The sequence below is a fragment of the Podarcis vaucheri genome (assembly GCF_965113315.1).
Source record: "Podarcis vaucheri genome assembly, chromosome: 3".
NCBI lineage: Eukaryota > Metazoa > Chordata > Lepidosauria > Squamata > Lacertidae > Podarcis > Podarcis vaucheri.
This window is the reverse complement of record NC_138761.1, coordinates 40,171,023-40,198,374: the sequence shown is the minus strand read 5'-3', so window position 1 is coordinate 40,198,374 and position 27,352 is coordinate 40,171,023. Positions and strand designations below refer to the sequence as shown.

At 44.6% G+C, this 27,352-nt stretch overlaps 1 protein-coding gene across 1 annotated transcript; it reads right to left on the bottom strand.

Moving 5' to 3' along the window:
- Positions 1-90: 90 nt before the first annotated feature.
- On the bottom strand, positions 91-27,352 carry NFKBIE (NFKB inhibitor epsilon). The gene is made up of 6 exons (XM_082216261.1): positions 26,739-27,352; positions 5,935-6,037; positions 4,496-4,724; positions 4,299-4,387; positions 3,084-3,332; positions 91-1,955 (listed from the first exon to the last, which is right to left on the bottom strand). Exons 1-6 carry the CDS (start codon positions 27,134-27,136, stop codon positions 1,890-1,892), a joined length of 1,134 nt encoding a protein of 377 aa, XP_082072387.1. The 5' UTR covers positions 27,137-27,352; the 3' UTR covers positions 91-1,889.

Below are 27,352 nucleotides of genomic sequence, written 5' to 3'. Positions count from 1 at the left end.
TTTAACTGGAGAAATGTATTACTATGAAGCAACGCATTATTTGTACGGAGGCAGAGGAACACCATGCAACATGCAACAGCAGCAGATTAATCCAGTTTTAAAAACTTTATTGTGTTGTTTAGACAAAAAAAAAAAGTTAATAAAAACATAATGAGGGAGTGCAGGAGGAAGAAGAGCTAAGGTCTCAAGCAAATAAGCCAGATATAAAAGTCAAGGAGGACTTTGCTGGAAAATATCGCATAAAAGTTGCTGCTGCTTCTAGGTTGGTCTTCTAAAAAACAGGGAAGAAGAAAACCTCTCCTTAAAACATCCCAGCTGATTGCGCCATCCAGGACTTGCCACGTTACAAACAGCCGCTCCCAGGCAGCAAATAGTGGGAGGGAGGGGACTGGGAATTTCCCCAGTTCAGAGTAAAGTTTGCATGTAAGCAACTCCTATTCCTGCCATTTGATGACCCAAATGCTTCTCTACACTTGCTGCAGCTGGTGAGAAGCAGAGTGTCTAACCTCTGGGTGGAACACAACAATCATCAAAGGAGCAAATACCACCACGTTACACATGTTACACATACCGCACGATCCGGAGTCCTATCACTCCGCAGGTCATGATTTCCAAACCCAGCTTTGCAGTCTCCTCATGACAGGCTGCTTAGGATCACCAAACTCGCCACTTTGAATGCAGAGAGAAACAAGACAATCTGTCTGCCCACTGGCTAAAACGGACAGATCTGTTCCTAAGCAGGAGTACTGTTCAAATACTAAGAATCAGCATGCAGGAAATGTAGCCATGTGCAGCTTCTTCCAGCAGGGACAAGAAAAACACAGATCCTGGCAACTGTTTATAAAGCTTATGTTCAAGATGAACAAAAGCAATATACAATATGGGATTCCACAACACTCTATGAAGGAGGGTAGGCCTTGGAACTTCCTTGTTCTCCCTTGCTCCACAGGCAGAATTTCAAGTTGCCAACACAGCGAGGGAAGTGTGGTGTTTTTAGGATGGCAGTTTAGAGATAAGGCACTTGCTTATTCAGCAGTATTAGCTAGTAAATCTGAAAGTGAACTGAAACAGAATTAGGCTTCTTTGCTTCGAGTCTGGCCTCAAGAACACCAGTTATCTTGAGGCATGAGAGAAAGTCTCATTTTGTCCCCATAAGCTCAGCCTTCAGGTTCCTTCTGGCACGTCACAGAAGCAGTAGGGAGGAACTAAAGAGTTGTCTGTCCACTCTGCTTGCAAGGATTATCCTCCATGGGAGGCAACAGGTGGACTAAAGGGAGAGAATGGAACAATTTGCAGTCCTGGATGTTGCAGAATTAGAAGCCTGAGTCAATCCTCAACTGGCCACTGAAGGAAAAGCAGAAGGCCTGAGCAGCAGTAGCTAGATCAGAAAGTAGCTGGTGTGCGGGAAGGAAGCATTTTAAAAACAGAAGTGACTCTGGTGGACTGGAAAGAGAAAAACCCCTATTATAGTTCCATCACAGACTTGAGGTGAATGGCGGGGGCTGGAGGAAGAAGGAAAAATGAGGGCTGACACACCACCTCTGTTGACTGTGCAGTCTTGGAAAAAATAAGTATCCTCCTAGAACTTCTGGTGTCTCCAATTTTCAACACAGCAGGCAAAGCAAACATAGAATCTGTCTATCTGGACACTTGTCACTCAGGTAGGCGGCAACTCCATGACGCCATCAAATTAAATACACAAAGAACGATTTTTTTCTCTTGCACCAGCTCCCAAAATCCTGTGCACTATTGTAAGTGTCTGAAGAAGCACAAAAAGGCTCCAATTCTGCAAGAAGGGGAATGATATACCGGTGACCAGCTCTGCTCCTATCAACCTGCAGCAGCGGGATACGTCTCCCAATGATGTATTCATTCACATTTTGCAATGCTCAACTGGAGCACACAACGGGTTTGCCAGAGATCTTCAGGTCATCAAAAGGCAAGAGTGTAAGAATCTGCCAAGGCAAAAGGAGAGGAAACAGTAACATTAGCATTAGCATTATATAAGAAAAGTAGGAATCTTATTCCTAGCTGTGAGGAGTCCCAACATAATGCATTTGTATCATGTCCTTCCTTGAAGGAGTTTGGGGTGGAGCGTAAGGGTTATTCCATTTTATCCTCAGTGTCATCCTGTGACACATGTTAGGCTAAGATAAGGAATGTCTTACGCCACCCAACAAGATTCATGGATGAGTGGTAACCGCAATACCTCAAGGACCTCCTCTCCCCATATGAACCAACTTTTGTCATGTATCTTTGGCGCCAGGGAAAAACATTCCTCTTCTTCCAGGCCAATTAAACAATCTATGCCCTTTGAAACTGTGGGAGGTATTATTTTTGTTACTATGCTATGCATTTTTGTGTTTTATATTGTAAACTGCCCTGTGATCCTTAGATGAAGGATGGTATAGAAATTTAATAAATAGTAATAAATAATTGAATCCCTCTCTCTTAAGCTTTTGTTTTTATTATGTATTTTCTTTCTTTATATTGTGATTTTATGCTATGAACCGCCCTTCGATCTACATGTATAAGGCGGTATACAAATGTTAATAATAATAATACTAATAATAATAATAATAATAATAATAATAATAATGCAGCACCAATACATGAGAAAAAGAGTTGTTGCCTCATCCTGACCTACATGTAGTTCTGTGCTGGCTTACATCCCTCCCTACCTGAGGGAAGGAGTTGCCAAAATTGCTCCACTGCAATGCAGCTGCTGCACTTCCTTCCACTGAAGAAGCTTCAACAGTGCAATGGCACTGGAGACATAGGAGGTAGGATTGCCAGTTTAGCAGCTCCTCCCTGCTATACGGCCTTAAGAAGATGATGACACCAGATTAATCTGAATTGGAAATAGTAAAATCACAGGTATGGAAGGAGAGGTGCAACTGACAACGGCCAGTTGCGAAACTCCAAACCCTGTTCATGAAGCACCTTCTACTGATGGGCCAAAGCTTGAGAACTACGCCATACAGCCTGCACTCCTGGCCTTGCTTCAAGAGCTTGACGGGACTTGTTCAGCTTATTCCTAAAAGCCCCTGATCTAGAACAGCCAAATTCAGAAAGGTTCTCACATCATCGTTTTCATCAGCCAGGTCCTGGGCCGTCTCATCCTCCATATTCCGCAGCAAGGTGTCTGCCCCCGATTGGCAGAGGATGGCAGCAATCGCAGCGTCCTTCCTGCCTACTGCCAGGTGCAGTGGGGTGCAACCGTTGTACATCTGGGCATCCACCTGGGCCCCCATTTCAAGGAGGTGCTTCACAGCCATCTCGTCATGGTTCTCCACTGCCATGTGCAGGGGCGTCTTTCCGCTTGTGCCATCCTGCGACCATGAAAGCAGGGTGTCAGATCAGCCACTTCAGTGAGCCTCTGAAACAGAATCTTAAAGGGATGGAACACCCTCTAAACCAGGGACAGCAAACCTGTGGTCCTCCAGATATTGTTGGACTCAACTCCCGTCAGCCTCAGCCAACATGGTCAATAGTTTGGGATGATGGGAACTAGAGGGACATCTGTAAGGTCACAGGTCAGCCAACCCTGTCCTACACTAGCACATTTCAAAGACTCATAGAAGTGTAGAGTTGAAAGGGACGCTGAGGATCATCTAGTCTAACCCCCTGCAATGCAGAAATATGCAGCTGTCCCGTACGTGGATCAAACCTGCAACCTTGGGATTATCAGGACTACGCCCTAACCAAATGAGCTATCCTGTGGCCAGGATTGGAAACTGGACCCTGCAGCATAGAGACACACTGTTCCTAAACCTCCTCACAAATGAACACAGGAACAGGCTCAAAACATGACATGGAGTTTAAAATCTTCCTGGGATTTTAAACATTTGGGGGATTCCAGGAACCTGCACAAATTCAGATGATCTTGGGTGGGGAATCACAAAGGTATGGAACTTATCACTTCCCCTAATCTGTGTCCTGTTCCTGCAGCTGCAACACTGTCCAAGGGTTATTCACTGTTAAAAATCTGCTCTGAATAAATCCAAATTATGTCCTGATAACAGATTTACTTTGCAACTTGTAACAAGTGATGTAGATCAAGCAGTTCTGCAAGCCTGCGTTTTTGCAAAGCTGCAGCTTGTTAGCTCCTGTTCAGTCACCTCTGCCCACCTTTTGATACTTCGCTAGGCACTTCCTACACGTTTTCAGTATTAATCTCCCCTGCCACAATGGACAAACTTTTTCGCTTTCTGTATCTAATTGCCAGATCTTCTTGCTCGGCCTGATCGCAAAAGTACAGAGCACGTGTGGCTCTAGTGAGGCTGCCCTTGCCATACCTGAACATCAATGTCGGCTCCACTCTTCACCAACAATGCCATCAGATGCAGGTTCCCTTTCAAGGTGCTGATGTGTAGGCAAGTCAAGCCTGGAGAAGAAGACATCCCAGGAAGTTGCTACGAGGCAAGTAGCCGAACGCTGGCCCCAGTGCGTCCCCAGACACACACACCACCCTGATCAATCTTTACTACCTCACCTTGCCAGTTCTGGAGGTGCAAATCTTGGCGGCTTTTTCTAGCTTCCAAGGTCTTGTTGGAGATGATCCCCTGCAGCAGCAGCTGCACACACTCCAGACTCTGCTGCTCACAGGCCAAATGCAGGGCTGTGTTCCCATTGCGGTCTTGCAGCGCTGTGTTCACTCCTCTCAGGACTAGCGCTTGCACCACTCTGGACTGTTCCAGGTACACGGAGAGGTGAAGCGGGGTCTGTGAATGGGAAATGGAGAAGGTTATTGCAAGAGAGTGACACAGGCTTAATGGGGCTAGAGTAGAAAGGTGCAAGAGGCAGGGGCAAAACCGAGACTGGCTGTATATTGCAATTGCATCACAAAACACACACACAGGATTTAGGAATGGATGCGTAATTTAATATCTCAGCTGAAATCTCAGCTTTCATGGTGGGGGGGGGACGACACACACAAGCAACACCTAGTGATCCTTCAAGGGTAAGCTTCATAGAATTGTTAAAATTCATGGGACATCAGTACCCTGTGTATCTTCTCAACAGGATTGGCAGAAGCCAGAAATAAATCAATTAAAAGCAAACAGCTGTGTGAGTTTACTTCATTTATATAGCTTGCAGAATGCAGTCTTCTCTAGGCCAGAATTTGGATTACTCTGGTTCTTTAGATTTCTTTATAAAAATCTCAGATAGAATACACAACCTTTGGCAAAAATGAGAGGTAGATGCTAAATTAAGTTTAAAGCTTGCATGTTCTTTTCCTCAGAAAAGGTGCTCTTATTCAACTGGGGAAGCAGACGTCAGTGCACTCCTCCGATGCAGATATACATCTAAGTCCACACCCCAAAGATCATTTAGCCCCCAATAACTAATGGGGTCAAATGACTCATCCAGATGAAGGGATGTATTCCTACTCAGGGCACATGTTGCTGCATGCAACTCAAATTGGACCGAGGCCATTGACAAGAAGAGTAACAGGAGTATTACTCATTTAATGGATTTCTGTAACATCTTTTAATGTGTATATCCTTCCAAGGTAGGTTATAACAAAAATCTATCGCTGAGAAGCAACTGTCACAAATTCTCAAGGAAAACTTCCAAGACTGTCACAATAGCTTAGCTGGTTAGAGCATGGTGCTGATAATGCCAAGGTTACAGGTTCAATCCCCATATGGGAGAGCTGCACGTCCCTGCATTGCAGGGGGTTGGACTAGGTGATCCTCAGGGTCCCTTCCAACTCTACAATTCTATGAAAAAGAAGCATAACAAATCTGCATATGCCTGTCCACCAGATCTAGAAAAATGAGGCAAGGAGTAAGTACGGGGGGGGGGGGGGATATTATAGCCAGAGACAATTGCCACGAGCAAGACAGAATGACCCAGATTCCCAGTTGTTTTCTTTCTTCTAGCTAGAATGGGAAAAATACTGACCTTTCCCCACAGTCTATCACATACCTGGAATAAGTCATTCTGGATCTCTAAAACCTCCACTGGCAATTGGGCAATGAAGCAGAGTGCTATTGCAGGTACACAGTGAATGACTGCCAGGTGTAGCAACCTGAAAGAGAGAAGAGAGATATGAGTTTGTGGGGCAGGACCCAAGTCATACCAACCTAGAATCATGAACAACACACTCTCCTTTAAGCATGAAAAACATTTGGGAAGTTCCTTGCTTGCTCTTCACACTTAGAACAGAAAACACGTACATGGGTTTACTGGACAACTGATTCAGTTAGACCTCCATGTATATACAGTAGTGATGACTCTTCCTGAACCACTTTACATGCTTACAACTTTTCACAGGGCAATGTACAGTTTTTCCACAGCAACTTCTTGCAATTTGTCAACCACGTATTTTCCTGGTGAACACCGTCATTTGAAGATGAAACATGTGCCTATTGATGCATGGTGGCCGCAGAACTCATTGTGGATTCCCAGCAAAGGTCCCACCAGTTTAATTCAGATCGTCAGTCGCTGACAAGGCAAATACAAGCCTACCAAGAACCAACCCTAGAATCCAAGACCGTTGAACCCAGGAAGACAACCGGCTCCCTGCTCCTGATTGCTTCTGCTGCCACAGCCAAGCCTTCCAGCCAACCAATAGGGCCAGATTTAAACAGCCGCGGCAGCACTCAGCCATCATCTACCCCTCCTCTTTTGGGTATTCCGTTAAAGGCATCCGGCGTTCGTGGATCCTGTCCGATGCCCTGCTGGTGGCTAGGGCCATGGCACAACCCCCGGTGTCATCATGGGGGAGCTTCCAGTTGTATTTGCATCAACAAGCTCCTCCCATTGGTTGTTAACCCTGACATGACTCCCAGCTGTGTGGGGTGGAGTCTAGTATGGTGTAGTGGTTAAGAGCGGTAGTCACGTAATCTAGTGAACCAGGTTTGTGTCTCCGCTCTGCCACATGCAGCTGCTGGGTGACCTTGGGCCAGTCACACTTCTGTGAAGTCTCTCAGCCCCACTCATCTCAGAGTGTTTGTTGTGGGGGAGGAAGGGAAAGGAGAATGTTAGCCCCTTTGAGACTCCTGAAGGGGAGTGAAAGGCGGGATATCAAATCCAAACTCTTCTTCTTCTTCTAGTATTGCTGTTTCATCCAATGCCTAAGCCAATACTACTCACATGCTGTAACCAATAAAAGTTGTGGCCTAATTTTGCCCATTGACCTAAAATAATGTGTCTGTGTGTCTTATTATACTCCTATGCGGGTGGTGGGTCCTCGACTCACAACAATAGTATGTAGCACCAGCATTAACACAAATGGCCCAATGAGAGGCAGGCTATGAATGAAGTCAGCAATCCAAGGACTGAGAACAGACTCATGCAGAGACTCACTCCATCAAAAGCACATTTTTTTTCCAGAAGCTTCCATATAGCTAGTTCTACCTACAGTGCAGAGACCACAGCTCAGATGGCTATATCACAGACGGGCTGCACTCATGACAGAAGTTTCACACTAGGCCTCATCAACTCCTCTCAAGTCTGAAGAGGAGTCTGATGGAAATTCTCAAAAAAAAATCTCCACACCAGCAGCTCTTATGCAACTCTACCTGTTGAATGTTTCTACCAGAATATAAATTCATGAATCAGCTCACAGATTGAGCAGGCCTTAGAAGGTTGCTGCCACCCTGCACTATCCAACTACTCCTAGCTGTTCAAAGGTACAAAGCAGGAACTCCCACTACCCTGAAACTGAAAGTAGGGTTTTGAACGTGTTTGAAAATAAATATGGGATGCATGCACAAAACCTCATTCCAACAAAATGAAGAAGCAACTATTTCAATTAACAAGGCTACTAAATCCATATCATAGTCACAACTTGACATCATTTATACATCCCTCCTCCCCCCCCCCCCGCATAAGGAAGCTAGGATGCAAGAGATAAACTTAGTTATATAGATCAAGGACAGAAAAGTAGCTTTCTAGTTTTCACTGCTGTGAAGTAATTGTTAAACCTCATACAGCTGTACCTGGGTTCTCGAACAGAATGCGTTCGACTCCTGAACCGTTCAAAAACCAAGGTGTGGCTTCTGATTGGCTGTAGGAGCGTCCCGCAGCCAACCAGAAACTGCGGAAGCCACGCCAGATGTTCAACTTCTGAAAACTGTTCGAAAACCAGAACACTCACTTCTGGGTTTCGATCGTTCGGGAGCCAAGGTGTTTGAGATCCAAGGTACGACTATATTAAACTTGCAGTGGATGCTTTTCTAAAAACGATTTAAACACCAAATGAGACAGTTTTTTAAAATCAAGTGATTTCTCTTTTTAAAAAGTGGGTACTCATGCATTGCCCTGCCCACATTCAGAAATAATTCCAGAACAAATACAACGCATCAGAGTCTACCAGTTTTTTTAAAAAGGGATACACTTTCAGAAATGTGTTCCAGAGGGATAGTCTGCAGCAGCAAACACAGCAAAGTATCAAATGGCACTTTATTATAGCACAAGCTTTCATGGACTTTACTTCTTCAGAATGCCGCCTCCTCAACCTTGTGTGTGGAAACTCAGGACAACATCTGATGGACTGCAGTCCAGAAAAGCTTATGCTGGGGTGAGAAACTGCAACCCCTCCAGGTGCTGGGGCTGAAGTCCAGATGTTCAGATGATGGAGGTGGATAGCTCAGTCGGTTAGAGCGTGGTGCTGATAATGCCAAAGATTTAAGTTTGATCCCTGTATGGGACAACTGCACATTCCTGCATTGCAGGGGGTTGGACTAGATGATCCTCAGGGTCCCTTCCAACTCTACAATTCTATGAAACAAGCATTGCCAGTGGTCAGGGATGATGGAAGCTGCAGTCCAACATTTGGAGGGCCACAGCTTCCCCGGCCTAGATTATACCATAATAAAGTTTGTTAATCTTTAAAATGGGTCACAAGACACTGCTTTTGCAGAAGTATGGAACTGATCAGCTTACAATGTATTCCCAGTAAGCCATCCGACCTATTCAAAGTCACCATGTGCTTTAAAACAAGTCTGCAATTAGAGAATCGTTTTTACTGTATTGTCGCGCAGCCCTTCTCGTTTCCAGAGCGTTTAACAAAGGGGATTTCCATAGAGGCAGAGAGAAGGGATATGGGAGGTGGTAGTGACAAGGTCATAGAGAAATCAGGAAATGAGGAGGGGGGAAAGGAAAGGAATCAGGCACCCGTCCAAGGTACCCAAAAGCCATCACAGCAGCCCTGGCCTAGAGGAAACTGCCCAAGCACCATTTTACAAGGCTTCCATCTGACAAATGGACTCTTAAGCAGAGAGAACAGACGGTCTTTGCTCCCCAAGCCAAGCAGTATGTGGCTGAGGCACAGGCAAGGCCCCAGGGGAAGCCCAAGGTCACATGGGCATGGGGAATTTCCCTGCCCTTCCGGAGATGTGGCCACCCACAGTTGCCTCAGCAACAAGGGGAGGGGAGAGTTGAAGGAGGCTGTGCACAGCTGCTGTTGCCCATAGAGGGCTGAAGACACTGTGGGAAGAGAGAGGCTGGGTCCTTCCGAAGATTTCTTTTCACATTCAGTTACTTTGGTTTTATAAGGCTGAAATTCAGACACAGCCAGAGAGTAAAAAAGGTTGCAGCTATATAGCTTCTAAGTAAAAGATGTTAGGACTGTTCTACAAGCCACCTGACGATTCTTTATTTCATATGCAAAGTTAAGTTTACATCGGTGCCCGTTTATTTCTATTTAGAGCACACCAGTAAAATTGCAGATGACCTATGAACAGGGAAGTTCTCTGGAAATACAGCAACAGAACAGGGAAGTTGTGTAGAAAAGGGGTAGCATGCTATGGGACAAAGGCAGATACCTAATATTAGTCATACCTGGAATAGATGCAGTGAGATCTGTGGGCATGCAATTTCCATTTATTTCCATGGGTTCATTTCAAGTATGACTTAGCTGGATATCACTCCAAATTTCCATGGATGTACATCCTCTATTTTAGGCTCTTCCACGTCTTATAACACTGTTTTTCATTAATGTTAGCAAAAGTGGCTGACCAGAATATGCATAGACCCCAAACATCCCACTCTCTGGGCTGATCCACTGACAAGTCGCACCTTCCATGTGGCTTCCTAAGCAAGGCAAAATTGCCCAAGACCTTACTTAAATCAGTTTTGTGATTATAAGACCACAAAAGCCTTTTAAATGGCCCATCTGCCTACACATTTCCGTAGTGTCACTTGACAGTGTGAAACAAAGGTGGGGGAGAAGGAGTTTCTTAAGTTTTACATAAACTTTCCTGACTAGCCTGGCTAAAACAAATTGCCCAAAAGCAAAGCATTTTAAACAAAAAACAAAAAAAAACCCACAGCTCAGCATTCCCTGCACGATTTGAAACTGGCCTCCATATTCAGACTTTGCAAGACAGTTGGATCTGAGTTATCTAGTCCCTCAGACTTGGTAAACTCCAAATTACAACCTTAACTACCTTAAACAGGCACCTAGATTAACACTGCAATAATTGAAGCCCCCAAACTGTTTATTCTTAAAGCAGGATGATATGAAGCACCTTAAATACAATTAGGAATACAGTGTAGAATATATGAGTGTCCCTGCATTTATTTTTCTTATGGCTAAAATCAATGTAAAATGGAGAGGAAGTGTCTGGGGGTGGGGTGGGGGGTAAGAGGAAGAGGAAGTGACAAAGGCTGAAGCCAGGCAATAGTTTTGATAGGTGAATCTGGATTGAAGAGAGGCCTCTCTTTCCATGCCATACATGCCCCACCCCTACCTCTGGCCAAACAGGTCTGACAGGGTTTTGGAACAGTACAAAAACCTTTCAAAACCTGGCTTACCAAAGACAAAAGTGAGATATACTGAACAAGAGAGTATCATTTTAAAAGTAATTTTTTGAGTCTTAAAAACCCTAAAAGTATTGTAGCAGCATGAATTGTAGCAATGAATTGAATGGATAACAGTGCACTTCAGATGCATCTGATGAAGTGGTCTGTAGTCTGTGAAAGTTTATGCCATACTAGCTAGTCTTTAAGGTTCCACAAGACTGTTTTTGCTGGGACAGACCACCTCAGCTAGCTTCTGGTTTTGGTTCACGATTATTTTTAGAACAAATTCCAAAGGGCTAGCTGAGTTGGTCTCTAGAAGGGGACCCAAGCACACAGCCTACCCACCCCCTCAAAAAAAAAAACCCCACACCTAATAATGATAGTAACCTCTGCTCACCATCACATGGTACAAAGAGAACTGGAAGAGATAAGATCCTAATTTGAAGCAGAAAGAACTAAAGAAAGGTTAAATAATCTACAAATGCACCATTTCATTTCAGTATTACTTGTACAGAAAATGCTGCTCAGAGGCTTTGAGAGTGTTATCAATAAAGAGACAGCAAAAATTAGCAAGAGAAGTTACAGTGATGGTTTGGAATCAGACAGGACCTAAAGGCAACTGCACTAGAATCTTCTCAATCAAACATCAGCCGAAACACTCTGCTAGATGGTACCTGTGCCTGAGTGATTTCAAACTGGAAACCAGCAAAAGACTCCATTGAAATTTGCTTCCACAAACTATGCCCTGTTTGGTGCCAGATTACGAATGTTTCATTTGCTCTTGTTTCCAAGGATATCTCTCTCTCTCTCTCTCTCTCTCTCTCTCACACACACACACACACACACACAGTCAGTTTATCCTTGCAGATCTTTTACATTTTGACTTTGTGTGGCTTGAAGTTTATCTTTCTTGCTTCCTAGCAAGTATGTAGCAGATAAGAACTCTCAGGAACAGGGACTTTCCAACAAGGCAATCCGGGCTGAACTTTAACCATTGCTGCTTTTATCTGACAGACTGCACAGAATTCTCTGGGGCTATTTTAACCAAGCCACTTTCCCCAAGAATTCCTCACAACAGCCAGCAAGGACAGCCAAATTCCCATTCTAGGGGGAGGCTGGGCTACCATCACAAGATACCAAGCATCAGTATCTGCTTCAATAACACTAAACTGAAATATTTATCCAAAAGTTTGCTTTACTGTCTGGATCCAAATGTAATCTGTCCAGAACGGAAGGGCACTTCCACACCATCTGGCCCCAAGTTATTCAAGCAATGTATGAAAACAAAACCCCTAGCCATTGCACCTGTATCAATAGGTCCCCATTTCTTCATACTTTATAGCAGAAGTGAATGGACCACCAATATCAACAAACCAGCAAAACACAAGCAAATCAATACAGAAAATGGAATAGAGATATACCATGGGAAGCATCACTTTTTCCAATTTCCTCCTTCAGCTCTATGTACTTTTCAATGGGGGGGAGACATAACCCCTCACTCCACCTTGTGACAAAGGGAGCCGTAAGCAGGGGGGCTCAGAGGCTTTGAGGGTCCTCAAGGACTTCCCTCCTTCACTTTTTTTGTCCTTCTGCAAACCTAGTGGGGGTTCCCCCAAGTCTTCTACTACCTCCCTTATGAGCTCGGATGGTACTATTTAGGCTGCAGAAGGATCCATACTCATCTCTGAACTTTGTGACTGGGAGGAATGGTGTTTCTAGTCCCTACTGTCTGCAACAGTTGGCAGAATATCAAAGCCTGTTTGGGAGCAGGGAGGAGGAAATAGGGAGTGAGCAGGATCCCCCATGGTCAGGAATGTGGCTTGAGAATGAGAGCGTACACAGCCCTGAGCATGATTCATGGAAGGATGGTGTCTACCTAGTCACAGTGAGACTAATGTGCACTTACAATAGAGGAGGAGTGGGGATATTTCAGTGTCAATGTGGGAAGTCCCTGATCATGAGGCAAGAAGGGGTGGGGGAAGGGAAGCTTCAGCTGCTGTTTACTTGGCCTGGATTTTATACAGTTCCCTCCCCACCTCACAGAACTATGCTAGGGAATAGCCCTATTTTCAGGCCCAGGCTTTAAAGCTTTAATTATCCTCTCCCAAATGTGCTGCAGTTACTAGAGAAAAGCACACAGAGGAGGAGCCCAGTTCTAATATTGGAGCCTGTTTATTTATTGTGCAAGAGCTACTTGCGCCGTTTCCTCCCTTCTTCCCATCCCCTCAGCTCGGCCTAGCAGTACACAACCCAGCTCTGACATGGTAAAAAAGCAAATACAAACCCGTCTAAACAAAACACACGAAGCACTTTGGCATCCTCAGTATGCCACCTTATCACCTCAGTAGCTCTCCTGCATCCTTTCTGTAAACCAGGTGCAATACTACCACTGGAATATTACGGATGGGAAACTGTGGCCCAGAGTACCATCAGCTGAATATGTATTATGAGACTGGGACCAGGCCTTCCTGCATAACATGGTCCATGCATTCCTTTGGGTCCCTACCTATGCCTTTTAGCAAACCTCTAACACACAATGCTCAGCCTGGATAGCTCAGTTGACTAGAGTGTGCTGCTGACAATGCCAAGGTTGCAAGTTTGATTCCCATATGGAACTGCTGCATATCCCTGCATTGCAGGGGTTGGACTACATGATCCTCAGGGTCCCTTCCAACTCTACAATTCTATGTCACTATTCACAGTTCAGAGCGACAAAGAAGATGCCTTTAAAACAGCTTCCCAGTGCTTCCCATTGAACCGTGTATGGTACAGCAGAGGACTCTGGGGGCAAAACTGGTCATTCCTTCTCCAAGCCAGTCAGGAGCCTTTGGGAGATCAATAGAAGGTCTGGGAATTAAAAGAACTGATTCAGGATCTATGTCCTCACTCTGTTTATAACCCAAGAAGCTACCACTTACCAAATCAGATTAGCTCAATATTGCATGTCTTCTCCTGGAGTAAGCTTCAGGTTTGTGGGATCTACTTCTTTTGTTCGCTTTAGTGTTAAAATAAAAACCTCCAAGAGCCACCAGCTTTGTACAAAAGGCATGCACTTAGGGAATTCTGAGCCCAGGAATTTGCTTTGGGGAGCAGAAGTGAACAGAACTCAGTCTGCTCACACAAAAAAACATTCCTGCTTACCCCAAGTGTTTTTTTTATTCCAGCACTATAATTTTAGGGTGCAGAGTCATTTTGTTGCTGCAGTTGAGAATCAGAAATCCTTGCTGATCTACTGCAAATCACCCAGAGATTTGCCTTCTACTTACCCCAAAACACCCCGAGGGTCTTGGGCAGAGGAGTAGCCTTTTCTCATCTTCTGAACTTTCTATGTGGAAATGCCAGGGACCTTCTGCATCCAGCCCATATGCTCCACTGCTAAGCAACAGTCCCTCCTCAAATAAGTTCTGCTTTGTTGACTTAAGAGCATACGTTACAAACTTTTATAATAAGCAACAGAAACTGAATACAAGGAATGACACTATTCATCCATTACCACTTCGCTCTGGTGCTTCCCCCCCTTAGGAAGTAAGATGGGAAATGCATGCAACTAAACCATTTATCCAATAATAGCTATGAAAGGGAAAGAAAAAAGGGGGCTAAGAAACTGAAACAAATATAAACACTGTTGATACCAAGAAGCCAATAGACTCTCCAGAAAAATAAAAGAGGGGAATTCCACACTTGTCCAGTGCATATTTTTTTAACTGTCTTAACTGACCTCTTTTACCAAGAAAAACTGTCCGACAGTAACCTTTTTACAATACTGTGGTATCAATACACACCTATCTCTCTCTCCCCCCCCTAATCAACACTTTCCTCCCTGCTATTCCAGTTTCTCAGCCTCCTTGCAGTATTATATACCTGACTAATTAACTGTGCCTGGTGGCCTGATGTTACCAAGGTGGCAGCTGTAGATTTTAGAGCATGGGTATCCTAAAGGTGAGGAACAGGAGTTTGTCTTGCCCACAGGGACAAAGATCTGTTTTGGAAATATGCACCTTTCCTAAAAATGAACAAACACCAAACTGAGTTATTTCAACCCTCTGTATTTCAAACCTCTTTGGATTTCCATAACTGCTCCCACCAACCCTTTTCATATTGTGGAATTTTCCCATCAGTTTCAGGAAACAAAGGTCACATGAGAGACTCCTGCAGGAAGGATTATAAAGGATAAATACATAAAGGGACATTTGTGAAGAGTGCCCTGGGCCTTTGGGGGAAATCTATGAACAGAAGCCCTCCCTTACAAAGAGGAAGCCAAAGGCAACACCAGTGAAAATATAATGTCACATACTTCAGAGGCTTTTCAGTATTAAGACTGAAGCCACATCTTGTCTGCAGCTCTTTTTTTAAAGGAAGACCCATCTGGGATCATTTGCGAAAGCCGTCTTGTGTAATACGCTCACATTGCTGTGTAATTTAAGATGCGCAGAGGTTAATTGAACTAAAAGTGCGCACACCAAATCTACAAAGCAGATTCAAAATTGAGGAATTTTGTGATAGTGTTGGGTCTCACTCAGTGGAATAGATCCTAAATTCTTCCAGGTGCTTGTTGTTGTTTAGTCGTGTCCGACTCTTCGTGACCCCATGGACCAGAGCACGCCAGGCACATCTGTCTTCCACTGCCTCCCGCAGTTTGGTCAAATTCATGCTGCTAGGTGCACTAGCTACTAATCCACGGTAAACAAAGTATTAGACAGTACAATTTTCCTCATTTAAGGAAAAATGTTATTGGCACCATATAAGCAGTAGGGAGTCTTCAGCACACAGGCAGAAGGTGTAGTTTTTCCTAAGCCATACTCTTTTGTCTATCACCTGTGGTCTTATGATGCATGTGACAGATAAACCTGAAGGGTGAAACTGAACAGAAATCATTCTTCTTTTCCACTCTCAGGTAGAGCTCAGTGCTTGTCAAATTTGGCGCCTTTATCTGTTGCCCTGCACAAAAGAGCCTAATAGTGCACTCCCAATCTTTTCTTTGCAAATGAGTTCCTGCTCTCTCTTAGGAAATAAATAAAGCTTTAAGTTCCTGAACAAAGTGCAGGATATAAGAAGCTTTTATGTTTAAAATGACAGGATAAAAATGCAACTGATTTTAAAAATCATCATCATGATTTAATCATCTTTCCTTTGCAGATGACTATGGCCAATTGGGTTTCTTCCAATAAATGGCAAGTCCAGTCACTGGAAAGGGAATGACAAATGTGCACATCTGAATATGAGGAAGAGCTAAAGTATTTGGATACAAGTCCTGCCAAGATTCCTCATTCACTCAGGTACCTTTTTCTACACAGGAAACAAGAGTGAAAGATGGTGACTTTCCCCAAGACTGACAAACTGGATCAGTGCCAGAGGTGGTACATAAATCTAGGCCTCCCAAGGTCTATCCAGGTAACTCAAGACTGCAGCACAGTGACTCTGTGTAGCTAGATAGCTGGAGAATTCACAGAATCCGTAACATTATGCATCCCTACATGTTATTACTTGCCCCAGCATCTTACCTTGCATACATGCCAATTAGACTGGCACATTTTGGCTGGGCAAAGTTCCTATGAACTAGTGCCTCACTGGCATCGATTCATTTCCCAGATGCTTGGGAATGCCAAGTTGTTGAATGGTAACAGTTGTTAATGTTTGCTTTCTTCTATAGCAAGCCAAGGAGGTACTTGCAACAGAAGAATGCAAAATTGCTCCACCACAACCTGCTGGTCTAGTGGAAATAATGAAAAGTCATGATAGTTTATTCCACTGGAAGGAGGGCAGGGGGGGGACTAATAAAACTTTGTCATAGAAGTGACTGGGGGAAGGGGGAGATCGCATTTTCTAGCAAGTGCTGTCTTTGCAATAAAAACATTTCTAGATAACAGAACCAATTGCCCTTGGTCTCGGCTTATTTTTAAAATCCCGATCAATTTAAGCCCTGGACATATTTGAGACCCACACCTAGAACTCCACCTATGAGATGCCAGCACTCAAAATACCTCAGGTAATCTGGAATTCCCATCTACCTGGAGTTAAGCGAGTGATCATTCATTTGCTGTAGCAGATTCTACCATGGAAGCTTGCTCTTCCCAACCCTCCATTACTCCCTTCTCACCATTACAAACTGCTAGAAAATATTTTCTAGGCCTGGTCTACACATTAACAAAATAAGGTGGAAGTAAGGTGGTAGAATGGAATGTTTCACTTCAGGCTGCAAATGGGAACCATAAATTTGAACCCTTCTGTATGGGAAAATCCCATGCAAAATAGAAAATTAACAAATCAGGGAAAGTACCTTCCTCCCTGTGCAAATTGCAAAGTGTCCCACACCTGTATTGACTGTACCATTACAGGTTTCTACTACCTGTATAGATCAGGCTTCATTTAAGTGCATTTTAGAGATGTCATGATTAGTTTCCAGTCAGTATCTTCCCTTCTAAAATGTGTGCTTTAATATTTTATGGCACTGTTGGAATTACTGTAGTAAGTTACAGTATGTTTTGTAAAGCAAACTGAATATGAGTTGCCAGTGGTGCTAAAAAAATAAGACTTGGATGGGCAGTAACATCTGATATCCACAGATGTCAGCTTCTGTGTATTGAGAACTCGACGCATGCTCCTTCCAGCTCAACTTCTAAAATCCATGGGTGACAGAAATGAAGCATGAATGCCTAATGTAATTTCCATTTACCGTATTTTTCGCTCTATAACACGCAGATTTTTTCTCCTAAAAAGGAAGGGGAAATGTCTGTGCGTGTTATGCAGCGAATGTGTGGTCCCTGGAGCCGAAAAATAAGGCAAAAATCAAACCGCGCTTCAGGGAGAAGGGAGCTCCGTGAGACAGGAAGTTGCTGCTTTCCTGCATTCTGCCTCAGGGTCTTACTGCCCACCCTCCTCTGTTTCGTTACTGTGTTTGCTCAAATGGAACAAAGAGCAGGGAAAGCCCCTCCCCTCCAGGCAAGCAGAGGGGAAAAGCAGACTGTCGCTCCTTCCTCTCTGTGCTCCGCTCCTTCCTCTCTGTGCTCCGGTGCTGCTGAAAACATGCAGGTGGGAGAGAGAGAGAGAGAGAGAGAGAGAGAGAGAGAGAGAGAGCTGGCTGGCTTGGGTGGGTGCGTGGGGGAAACTTTTGCCTTCCTTTCCTCCCTCCCGTTATACCCCACTCCTGCATTCTTAGCCCTTCTGTGTTTTTCCTTCCCTCCCCACTTAAAATGTGGTTAAAAAGCATGGATCCACATGGATCCTAAGGATTTTTGCACTGGGTCACCCCAAATTCACCATCAGAGCACATAGCATGTCCATGGCTACAGCCTGCCCCCCAAAAATCATGCACCCACTGTTGCCTGGGGCTGCAATGGTGCAAAAATGTGGTTAAAAAGCATGGATCCACATGGATCTTTGCATTGTGTCACCCCCAAATTCACCACCAGAGAACATAGCATGTCCATGGCTGCAGCCTGCCCCCCCAAATCATGCACCCACTGTTGCCTGGGGCTGCAACGGTGCAAAAATGTGGTTAAAAAGCATGGATCCTCAGGATCTTTGCATTGGGTCACCCCCAAATTCACCACCAGAGAACATAGCATGTCCATGGCTACAGCCTGCCCCCCCCCCAAATCACGCACCCACTGTTGTCTGGGGCTGCAATGGTGCAAAAACGTGGTTACAAAGCATGGATCCACATGGATCCTCAGGATCTTTGCATTGGGTCAGCCCAAATTCACCATCAGATCACATGTCTGTGGCCACAGCATGAAGCACAAAAATGATACATCCACTGTTTCGTTCAGAATATTTTTTCCCTTGTTTTCCTCCTCTAAAAACGATGTGCGTGTTATGGTCAGGTGCGTGTTATAGAGCGAAAAATACGGTAATTTAGCACAGTCAGTTCCAATGTGTACACATCCTGAAGCCAAAAATTGAGTCAACACATTTAAAAAACTAAAAAAGAACAGTCATCGTGAAATTCTTCATGTTGTGGTTTTTGAGACATTTGTGTAAGTGATATCAGCCATGGTGCTAGAAGCATCTTTGGAATGAAAGCAGAAATTCAGAATCTCGCATTCACAGGACATGCACACTCACTGTGAACTAGAAGATGAGACTCAAGATATCGGAATGAAACATTAGCCCTTGCAAAATCTTATCAGACTATTCAGTCTGTATTACAGCGATTCTTAAGCAATGGGAGTTTGGGTCCTCTTCTTCTAAAGGATCCAAGAAGATTTCTGGAAGTTTTCATCTTAAGAGAGTCCCTCTGCTTTAACATCTCTTTGCATAAATTAGATATTCATTACAAGTTTCCCCATTCCACTCCCTCCTCCAATCACAGAAGAGCCACACACTTGCATTAAGAATACTTGCGCAGCCTCCTGCATAGGCAATGAGCTAATTCAACTGTGCAAGAACTTCTGGGGGTGGGGGAATTCTTATGATCTCTCCATCCCTTCATGCATTAAAAGCATGTGCAGGGGGGTTGTGCTGCCCACCCTAATCAATACACAAGCTTGGCAGTTTCGCTTGTACTTGCACACGGCCTCTTCCGAGATCTGCATAAGGCTCCTCCACACGAGAGCATATCCAGATTGGCCCAAGAGTCTCTTCACACAAAGGCAGCCCAGGGGGCACGGCAGGTGGCAGAAGAGCTGGGCTAGCCAGCACAACTCCTTCATGCATGCTTTCCATTTGGAAGAGGGATAATGCAAACTTCCTTTATGTCTCTCATATATGCTAAGCCTCCAGCTGTCACCTGGTCTATGCCAAGTGCCTTCTAACTGCACCTATTACAAAACTCAGCATCTTTTTTTCCACTGAAAGATTACAAATTCTAAAACAACCCAACATCTGCATGGTAATCACTTCCACTTGTACCACGTAAGACTAATTTAGGATTAATGTGGAGAAGCACTGTGAATTCTCTGAAGATAATAACAATTCTCTCAAATCTAAACAAGTCACAGGGGAGCAAGTCTCTTTTATTTATTCATTCATTCATTCATTCATTCCATATTACATCACAATGCAAATATACCAAAGCCTTCACCACATCATCCCCATCCCCACATATATTTATCATTTAAATCCTATATTCTTTTGTCCCTCCCCCCGCTCCCACTCGATTTCCTCTACATTCTGAGATTACATTTATCTTTGCATTCTACAGACTTCTCAATTCATCTATGTATTCTTATTGTCCTTCCTTACTAACTTACGTTCAGTCAAATACTTTACATTTCTAATCTAGGCATATTAGCATATCTTTTTTTGAGCAATATTTTTCCATATATTCATCAAAACATTTCCACTCCTTTAATTTTTGATTTGATTGATTTCTTATAATAGCTGTTAGTTTTGCCAAAGCTAAGTATTCATTTAATTTACAAATCCATTCCTCCTTTGAAGGTAGAGTTTGTTATTTCCATTTAGCAGCAATCACTACTCTAGCTGCTGTGCTTGCATATAAGAAGATTCCCCCCCCCCCGCCGCCGTATCTCTTCCCCTATCAATTCAAGGAGATGTATCTCTGGTTTTTTAATTATACTGTCCAGAATTTCTTAATTTCCTTACACCCCCACCACATATGTATTGTTGCTCCTATTTCTTTACCACATCTCCAACAAAGATTGGATTTCAATTTATATAAGTCATGTTAGACTAACCTGATCTCGTTTTTTGACAGAATTACAAGCCTGGTAGATGAAGGGAACGCAGTGGATGTAGCCTACCTTGATTTCAGCAAGGCATTCGACAAGGTGCCCCATGATATTCTTGTAAAGAAGCTGGTAAAATGCGGTCTTGACTATGCTACCACTCAGTGGATTTCTAACTGGCTGGCTGACCGAACCCAAAGGGTGCTCATCAATGGTTCCTCTTCATCCTGGAGAAGTGACTAGTGGGGTGCCACAGGGTTCTGTCTTGGGCCCAGTCTTATTCAACATCTTTATCAACGACTTGGATGATGGAGTCAAGGGCATCCTGATCAAATTTGCAGATGACACCAAACTGGGAGGGGTGGCTAACACCCCAGAGGACAGGATCACACTTCAAAACGACCTTGACAGATTAGAGAACTGGGCCAAAACAAACAAGATGAACTTTAACAGGAAGAAATGTAAAGTACTGCACTTGGGCAAAAAAAATGGGAGGCACAAATACAAGATGGGTGACACCTGGCTTGAGAGCAGTACATGTGAAAAGGATCTAGGAGTCTTGGTTGACCACAAACTTGACATGAGCCAACAGTGTGACGCAGCAGCTAAAAAAGCCAATGCAATTCTGGGCTGCATCAATAGGAGTATAGCATCTAGATCAAGGGAAGTAATAGTGCCACTGTATTCTGCTCTGGTCAGACCTCACCTGGAGTACCGTGTCCAGTTCTGGGCACCACAGTTCAAGAAGGACACTGACAAACTGGAACGTGTCCAGAGGAGGGCAACCAAAATGGTCAAAGGCCTGGAAATGATGCCTTATGAGGAACGGCTAAGGGAGCTGGGCATGTTTAGCCTGGAGAAGAGGAGGTTAAGGGGTGATATGATAGCCATGTTCAAATATATAAAAGGATGTCATATGGAGGAGGGAGAAAGGTTGTTTTCTGCTGCTCCAGAGAAGCGGACACGGAGCAATGGATCCAAACTACAAGAAAGAAGATTCCACCTAAACATTAGGAAGAACTTCCTGACAGTAAGAGCTGTTCGACAGTGGAATTTGCTGCCAAGGAGTGTGGTGGAGTCTCCTACTTTGGAGGTCTTTAAGCAGAGGCTTGACAACCATATGTCAGGAGTGCTCTGATGGTGTTTCCTGCTTGGCAGGGGGTTGGACTCGATGGCCCTTGTGGTCTCTTCCAACTCTATCATTCTATGATTCTATGATTCTATATCTTTGCCAATTTAGCTGGTATTAGATACCACCTGTGGAAAATCTTTTAAAAAAATTATTTGGGTCTGAGGCGGTAAATCAAATATCTTCTCACCAGAGTTTTGGGGAGCAAGTCTCTTAACTGATGCTTCAGCAGTGCTACCGGTAGCTTGTTATCAGTTGATTAGGCCTGCCTTGGTTCTTATTTTATTTATTTATTTATTTATTCATACTTCATAAAGTTTATACGCTGCTTGAGTGTAGGAAAACCTCAGAGCAGTTTACAAAAGATAAAACAGTAAAAAATAAATAAATCCCAGAATAAATCCCAACCATACTTTAAAACATACAAAAGTTAAAATACTAAAACAAACTAAAATCACCACATCTTTCCACGCTTGTCTAAACCAGAATGTTTTTTAGCAGGTGCCGAAACAGTTAAAACCAATTACAATAAGATCCTTCTTTTTGAGGATGCACATATATGGGATCCTTCTTTTTGAGGACGCACATATATGGTACTGCATGAGACTCTTAATCTCAGGGTTGTTGGTTTGAGCCCACATTGGACAAAAGATTGCTGCATTGCAGAGGGTTGGACTAGATGACCCTTGGGGTCCCTTCCAACTCTATGATTCTGTTGCAGCATGCACCTCTTAGAAGAGGCATTTCCTCCTGTGTGAAAGTGGAGGGGATGCATGCTATCTGCAAGATTTTTGTAAGTACTCATACTAAAAACAACGTAATTTTAAAAATAAAGTGCATTGCACAAATTATTCTGAGATGCCTCTTTGGTTGATTAACACCAGCAGCTTTGATTAAGCCAATATAGATCAGTAAAAGGCTACAGCTCTACTGCACAAAGCTATTGTCCTCCTTTGTTCAAAGCTAAATTTGAGCATCCCACAAGAGCCACATGTTCCAGGCCAGACAGGAAAGCCTAAGCAGTTTTTTAAACTATCGCTTACCTACAGGCACCACCACATGAAGAGCAAACATCCCCAACCCAACCCCTATCAGGACAAGCTTTAAATATACTCAATGACCTTCCAAGTCTCTGCTCTACAAACCTCAGTCTAGAAGTCACCGACACGTGATTTCCCAACAGTCAGTAGAGAGCATGGTACTTAACCACATGCCACAGTTAGGCTTCCCTGCCGTCGCCTACTCCCACTAGAGACCACATGCATATTCGGCCCTACCAAAATAGATACAACTGTTTCCATACAGTAAAAAAAGGTAGTTGTCGTCTCATTGCCACTCAGGTTGGGGAATCCTGTGCCTCACTAGACCAAGCAGCTACAAGGCAAAACAAAATGGCAGCCACACACAAATGAAATTGGTCAGTATTCCACTGCCAGATTAGAAGACTTCCTCACAGTGGAATTTCATTCCCTATCAGTGGGGACTAGAGGTCACCATTATCTTTTTCGCAGCAGTCTTTCTCCTCACACTGTGTAACTAAGCATCCTCTAGCAGTAGGGAGTGGGGAATCTTAGGCACTCCAGACTCTGTTAAGAATACAATTCTCATCATCTTTGACCATGGGTCATGCTGGCTTTGGCTGACAGGAGTTGTAACCCAACAACTTGTGGGAGGGCCGCAGGTTTCCCATGCTGGTTTTGTGGACGTCTCACATTGAGTCATGAGGATCTTCACTGCCTTGCACTTGCAAACAGAACTCTCCATGTATTAAGAGTCCTATCCAACACAAAAAGGGTTCTGTGCTGAACAAAAAAGAACGGAACCATTATCCTGCTTCAAGAATGTCTGGAGTAAGATTTTGAAGGTCTCAAGTTTTAGCCACTTAAAAGGAGTTTTAACTAGCTTTAGTAAACCACCAACATCCACTGGGGTGGCCTGGACTACAGCAGGAATATATGTAAACCGCTTCAAGACTGATTCAATAGTTTCATTTCTAGGAAATGTGGATGAAATGGGCCCAGAAAACCCTCCAAGAATTCTGGATTCAGGAAAAAGAATAAGGTTGCCATATGTCCAGAATTTTCCGGACATACCTGGAATACTCCAGTCAGAAGCAGTGTTTGGGTGGAAGTCGTCAAAATGCCTTGGAAAATCCGGACGTGTGGCAACCCATGTCAGCAGTGTCAACAACTTTTGTGTCCGGATTTTCACTTGCTGAAATATGGCAACCCTATACAAAGATCCATTTAAGTCCCCTTTGCGGGTCTACTGTGGAATGTACTACAATTGCAGAATTCAGAACACCTGGACAAAGTGGGATCGAGGCGAGAAGAAGAATGGGTGTGTGACTGGAGAGCAAACGTGTAGAAAAACTTGGAGAACAGCATGAAGACCTGGTTAAAATAAAGTAGCATAGGAGGGAAGGGGGGAGGAATTAACAAACAAAAAACGCAAGAGAGTAGCTACGTGTTGAATTTGAAGCTGAACAAATGCACATACTCCACTGAAAAGTGCTGTACAGGAGGAATAGGAAAATTCTATTCCATGATGGACAATTCACACATGGAAGACATCACTTGATGTCCCTGTGTAAACCAACACTGAGCATGTTGTTTTTGGTACAACAGACCGACATAGCTCCAACAAACACACATGCAATTTGGAATGATTAAAAAACACCAATCCAATTTAGAACCATCTCCATTCTCACTATGGCAGCTGTTTAAAAAAAAAAAAAGGAAGCAGAAATCTGAAGCCACAAACTTCTGTTCTTTCATCACTAGAACTGTTACAAGGAAGTGATATTGTTCAGTGGAGATTGCTGAGAAACTGTGAATAAAGTAATTCCCACTCTGCCACTTAGGATGCTCTCAGCCAAAGGGAACACTGTTGGCCAGCTATTGCCCAGAGTGGCTGGGCAACCCAGTCAGATAGGAGGGGAATAAATAATAAAATTACTACTGTTGTTCTTCTTTTGAGTAAAACAAAGCAACAAGTTCAAATAGATCATTCCATATGGCATCAGGTGTTGTCACTGTCTTGACTCCTGGAGGGGACACGTCTCACTGCTTCTACCCAAGCCTCCAAACTAGGAGAGGTGTGGAAGCACTTGCAAAATAAGATGCATCTTCTTGTTTCCCCATCCCCACTACAAACAATTGATTAGGTTAGAGACTTTCCCCACCATCTAATTTCAAACTTAGCATTTCCCCACTCCATAGCTATAGACTTATCTAGGAGGTAGGAGAACCGATCAACAATAACCAGGCAAGCAGGCCTATGTTTGAAAACTGCAGGTTCCTGACAAACGCAGAGCTGGAGTGGCTCCGGTGGCATGGCAGAAGCAGGAGGCCCCAGTAGCTAAAGTGGCGCTTCAGGTTAAGAACAGTTTCAGGTTAAGTACGGACCTCTGGAACGAATTAAGTACTTAACCCGAGGTACCACTGTACTTTTCATGTTGTGTCCAAAGGCAAAAGCAACACAGGGGGATAGAAAGGTGACTTGAGAGAAAAAGGATGCATGGATGAGGGTTCAGCAGCTACTGCACCACTAGCCACTCATTCTACACCAAGCTGTCCCCCATGCTGCCATTTTAATCTGTTCAACACAGGTCACACTGCCATAGTGTCTATAGTTAGCCCAGCCATGCCAGAGTGGAAACTGGAAACATCCAGCTGGAAAAAGCAGAAACGGCTCGTCTCATCAGAGATGCAGGATCAGGAGGAAGTTAGGAGGCCACAGACGGTGTATTAGTTATGGTAAACCAAGAGCAGAGAGCCAAGCTTATTACTTCCTGCTTGATATGAAACCCCCACTCTCCAAATGTACATACAGGATTACATTTTACCCGCACAAAGCCCCCAAGAGCGAACCTAAAAGCTCCGGAAAAGCATGTCTCAGATCAGAGCCCCAAGAGAAACTAGCACTACTACATCACAGAAGTCGTGTGGGCTTGAGATGTTTGCCTTTCACACTACTAAGTCATCAAACTTGCCTCTACTCTACAAAGGCAGCTATAAAAAGCATAAATGGCTTAGAGGTCATGGAAAACTTAATGGATGCCCCAATTTCACCACTTCTTTTTTTTTAAGGCAAGAACAACTTGCTTAGAAGGAGACTCCCAGCAAGCATCCCCATGCTAGGTTGGTTGTGCAATTGGAAATGAGAACTATTACTTCCCAAAACTCCATGGATCTTTCAGCCAAAGAGCCAAGTTGATATGAGGGGGCTGGATTTGGAGTCAATACCTTTTAGAGTGCCTTGGCAACTCATTCTAAGCCTCTTGCTCTTTCCACATGCCTATTCCACAGGTTTGTTGTGCAGATGAAGCCATAAAAGATCGGGGATCATTGCACCAATGATCACAGCAGAGTTTGTATGTTCAATCTATTTTCCAATGAACAAATAAGGAACGGAGCAACTCCCATGGAAAAATAAAACTGATACTAAAACTGCTGCCAAACAAGGTTGTGAGGGAAGGAACAGAAAGAGGTGCCAAAATAACCCCCCTCCTCCCAACATCCATTCAACCCCAACTACGTCCCACATTACATTTAAGGAATTTCAGAGAAACCTTTGCCAACTGCCTTCATCATATGCTTATTGACAAAACACGCTTTTTGAAGCGATACAGCTGGATCTGAAGGGCTACCCCATATCTGCAGACAAGAAGGTCCCATATAAACAATGGGCTGCTTTTATTTCTGATGGCACTTTTTAGGCTGCATCTAGACAGAGGCCGAATACTGCAAACTGGACGTTTACACCACGATTTTGTCCAGAAACGGAATGTATTGGCAGGTGAGGAGGATGAGAGAAATATGGTACATTATTTTGATTGCAGCAACGCTACATGTAAGCTGCAAAAAAAAAACCAAAAAAAAACACCAAACTTGTATGCATGAAGATCAGCGATACCACAACACCCTTGTGTCGGGAGGCACCCTTAAGGTGTTCCTTGACTTTGGAAATGTTGTCTGATCTAGTAACGTCACCCCTCCACCCACACGCGACTCCCTCTAGTAGTTTCCCCGTATTCCCCAGAGTGCAGAAAGCACGCGCGCAGGTGTCTTGCCTCCGTGTGCACACGCTCGTTCGCACTTTGTTTGATGTTCAGCAGACGCCCCCACTCGCCCAACCTGCCCCACCCGCGCGCCGACTTTCAAGTCTCCTGCCTCCCACGGAATGAAACAAGCACGTGAGAACGAGCTGGGGCCACTCACGTGTCTCCGTCCTCCGAGACGAAAGCGAACGTCTCCAGCAGCAGCTGCTGCCGGACCCTTTCGGCCTCTTCCTCCTCCTCCTCTTCGCCAGGGTGCCGAGGGGTCTCTCCCAGCCCCGCCAAAGACTCGACGAGCGAGGAAGAGCCGTAGCTGGAATCGAGCCGCTCGTCCGGCTCCGACGCCGAAGCCTCCTTGCCTGCGGCAGCGTCCGGGAAATCGGCATCCTTGTCCGAGCGGACCCCTCGGGCTGCCGGCGACCGGGGCTCGCCTTCGGGCAGCTGGCCCTGCAGGGAGCGGATGGAGCCGAGGCCGGAGTCGCACTGCCCTTCTTCCAGGTAGACGCCGCCTTCCACCTGCACGTCCTTCTTGCCATCGCAGCAGCTCCGGGTTTCCGACATGGTGGCGGCGGCAGCGGCGCAGGCAGCAGGAGGGGCGTCGAGGCGCGAGGCAAAGCGGAGCTCGGGGCCCTGGCGGCGCCTAAAGGCTGGAGCAGAGCCGCGTCCCAGGAAACCCCGGCGGGAGGAAGCGCGGAGGGCGCATAGCCGAGCAGGAGAGGGCGATGCGGCGCGCGTGAAAGAGCCGCGGGGCCAGCAGCCCCGACGCTTAACCAGCCT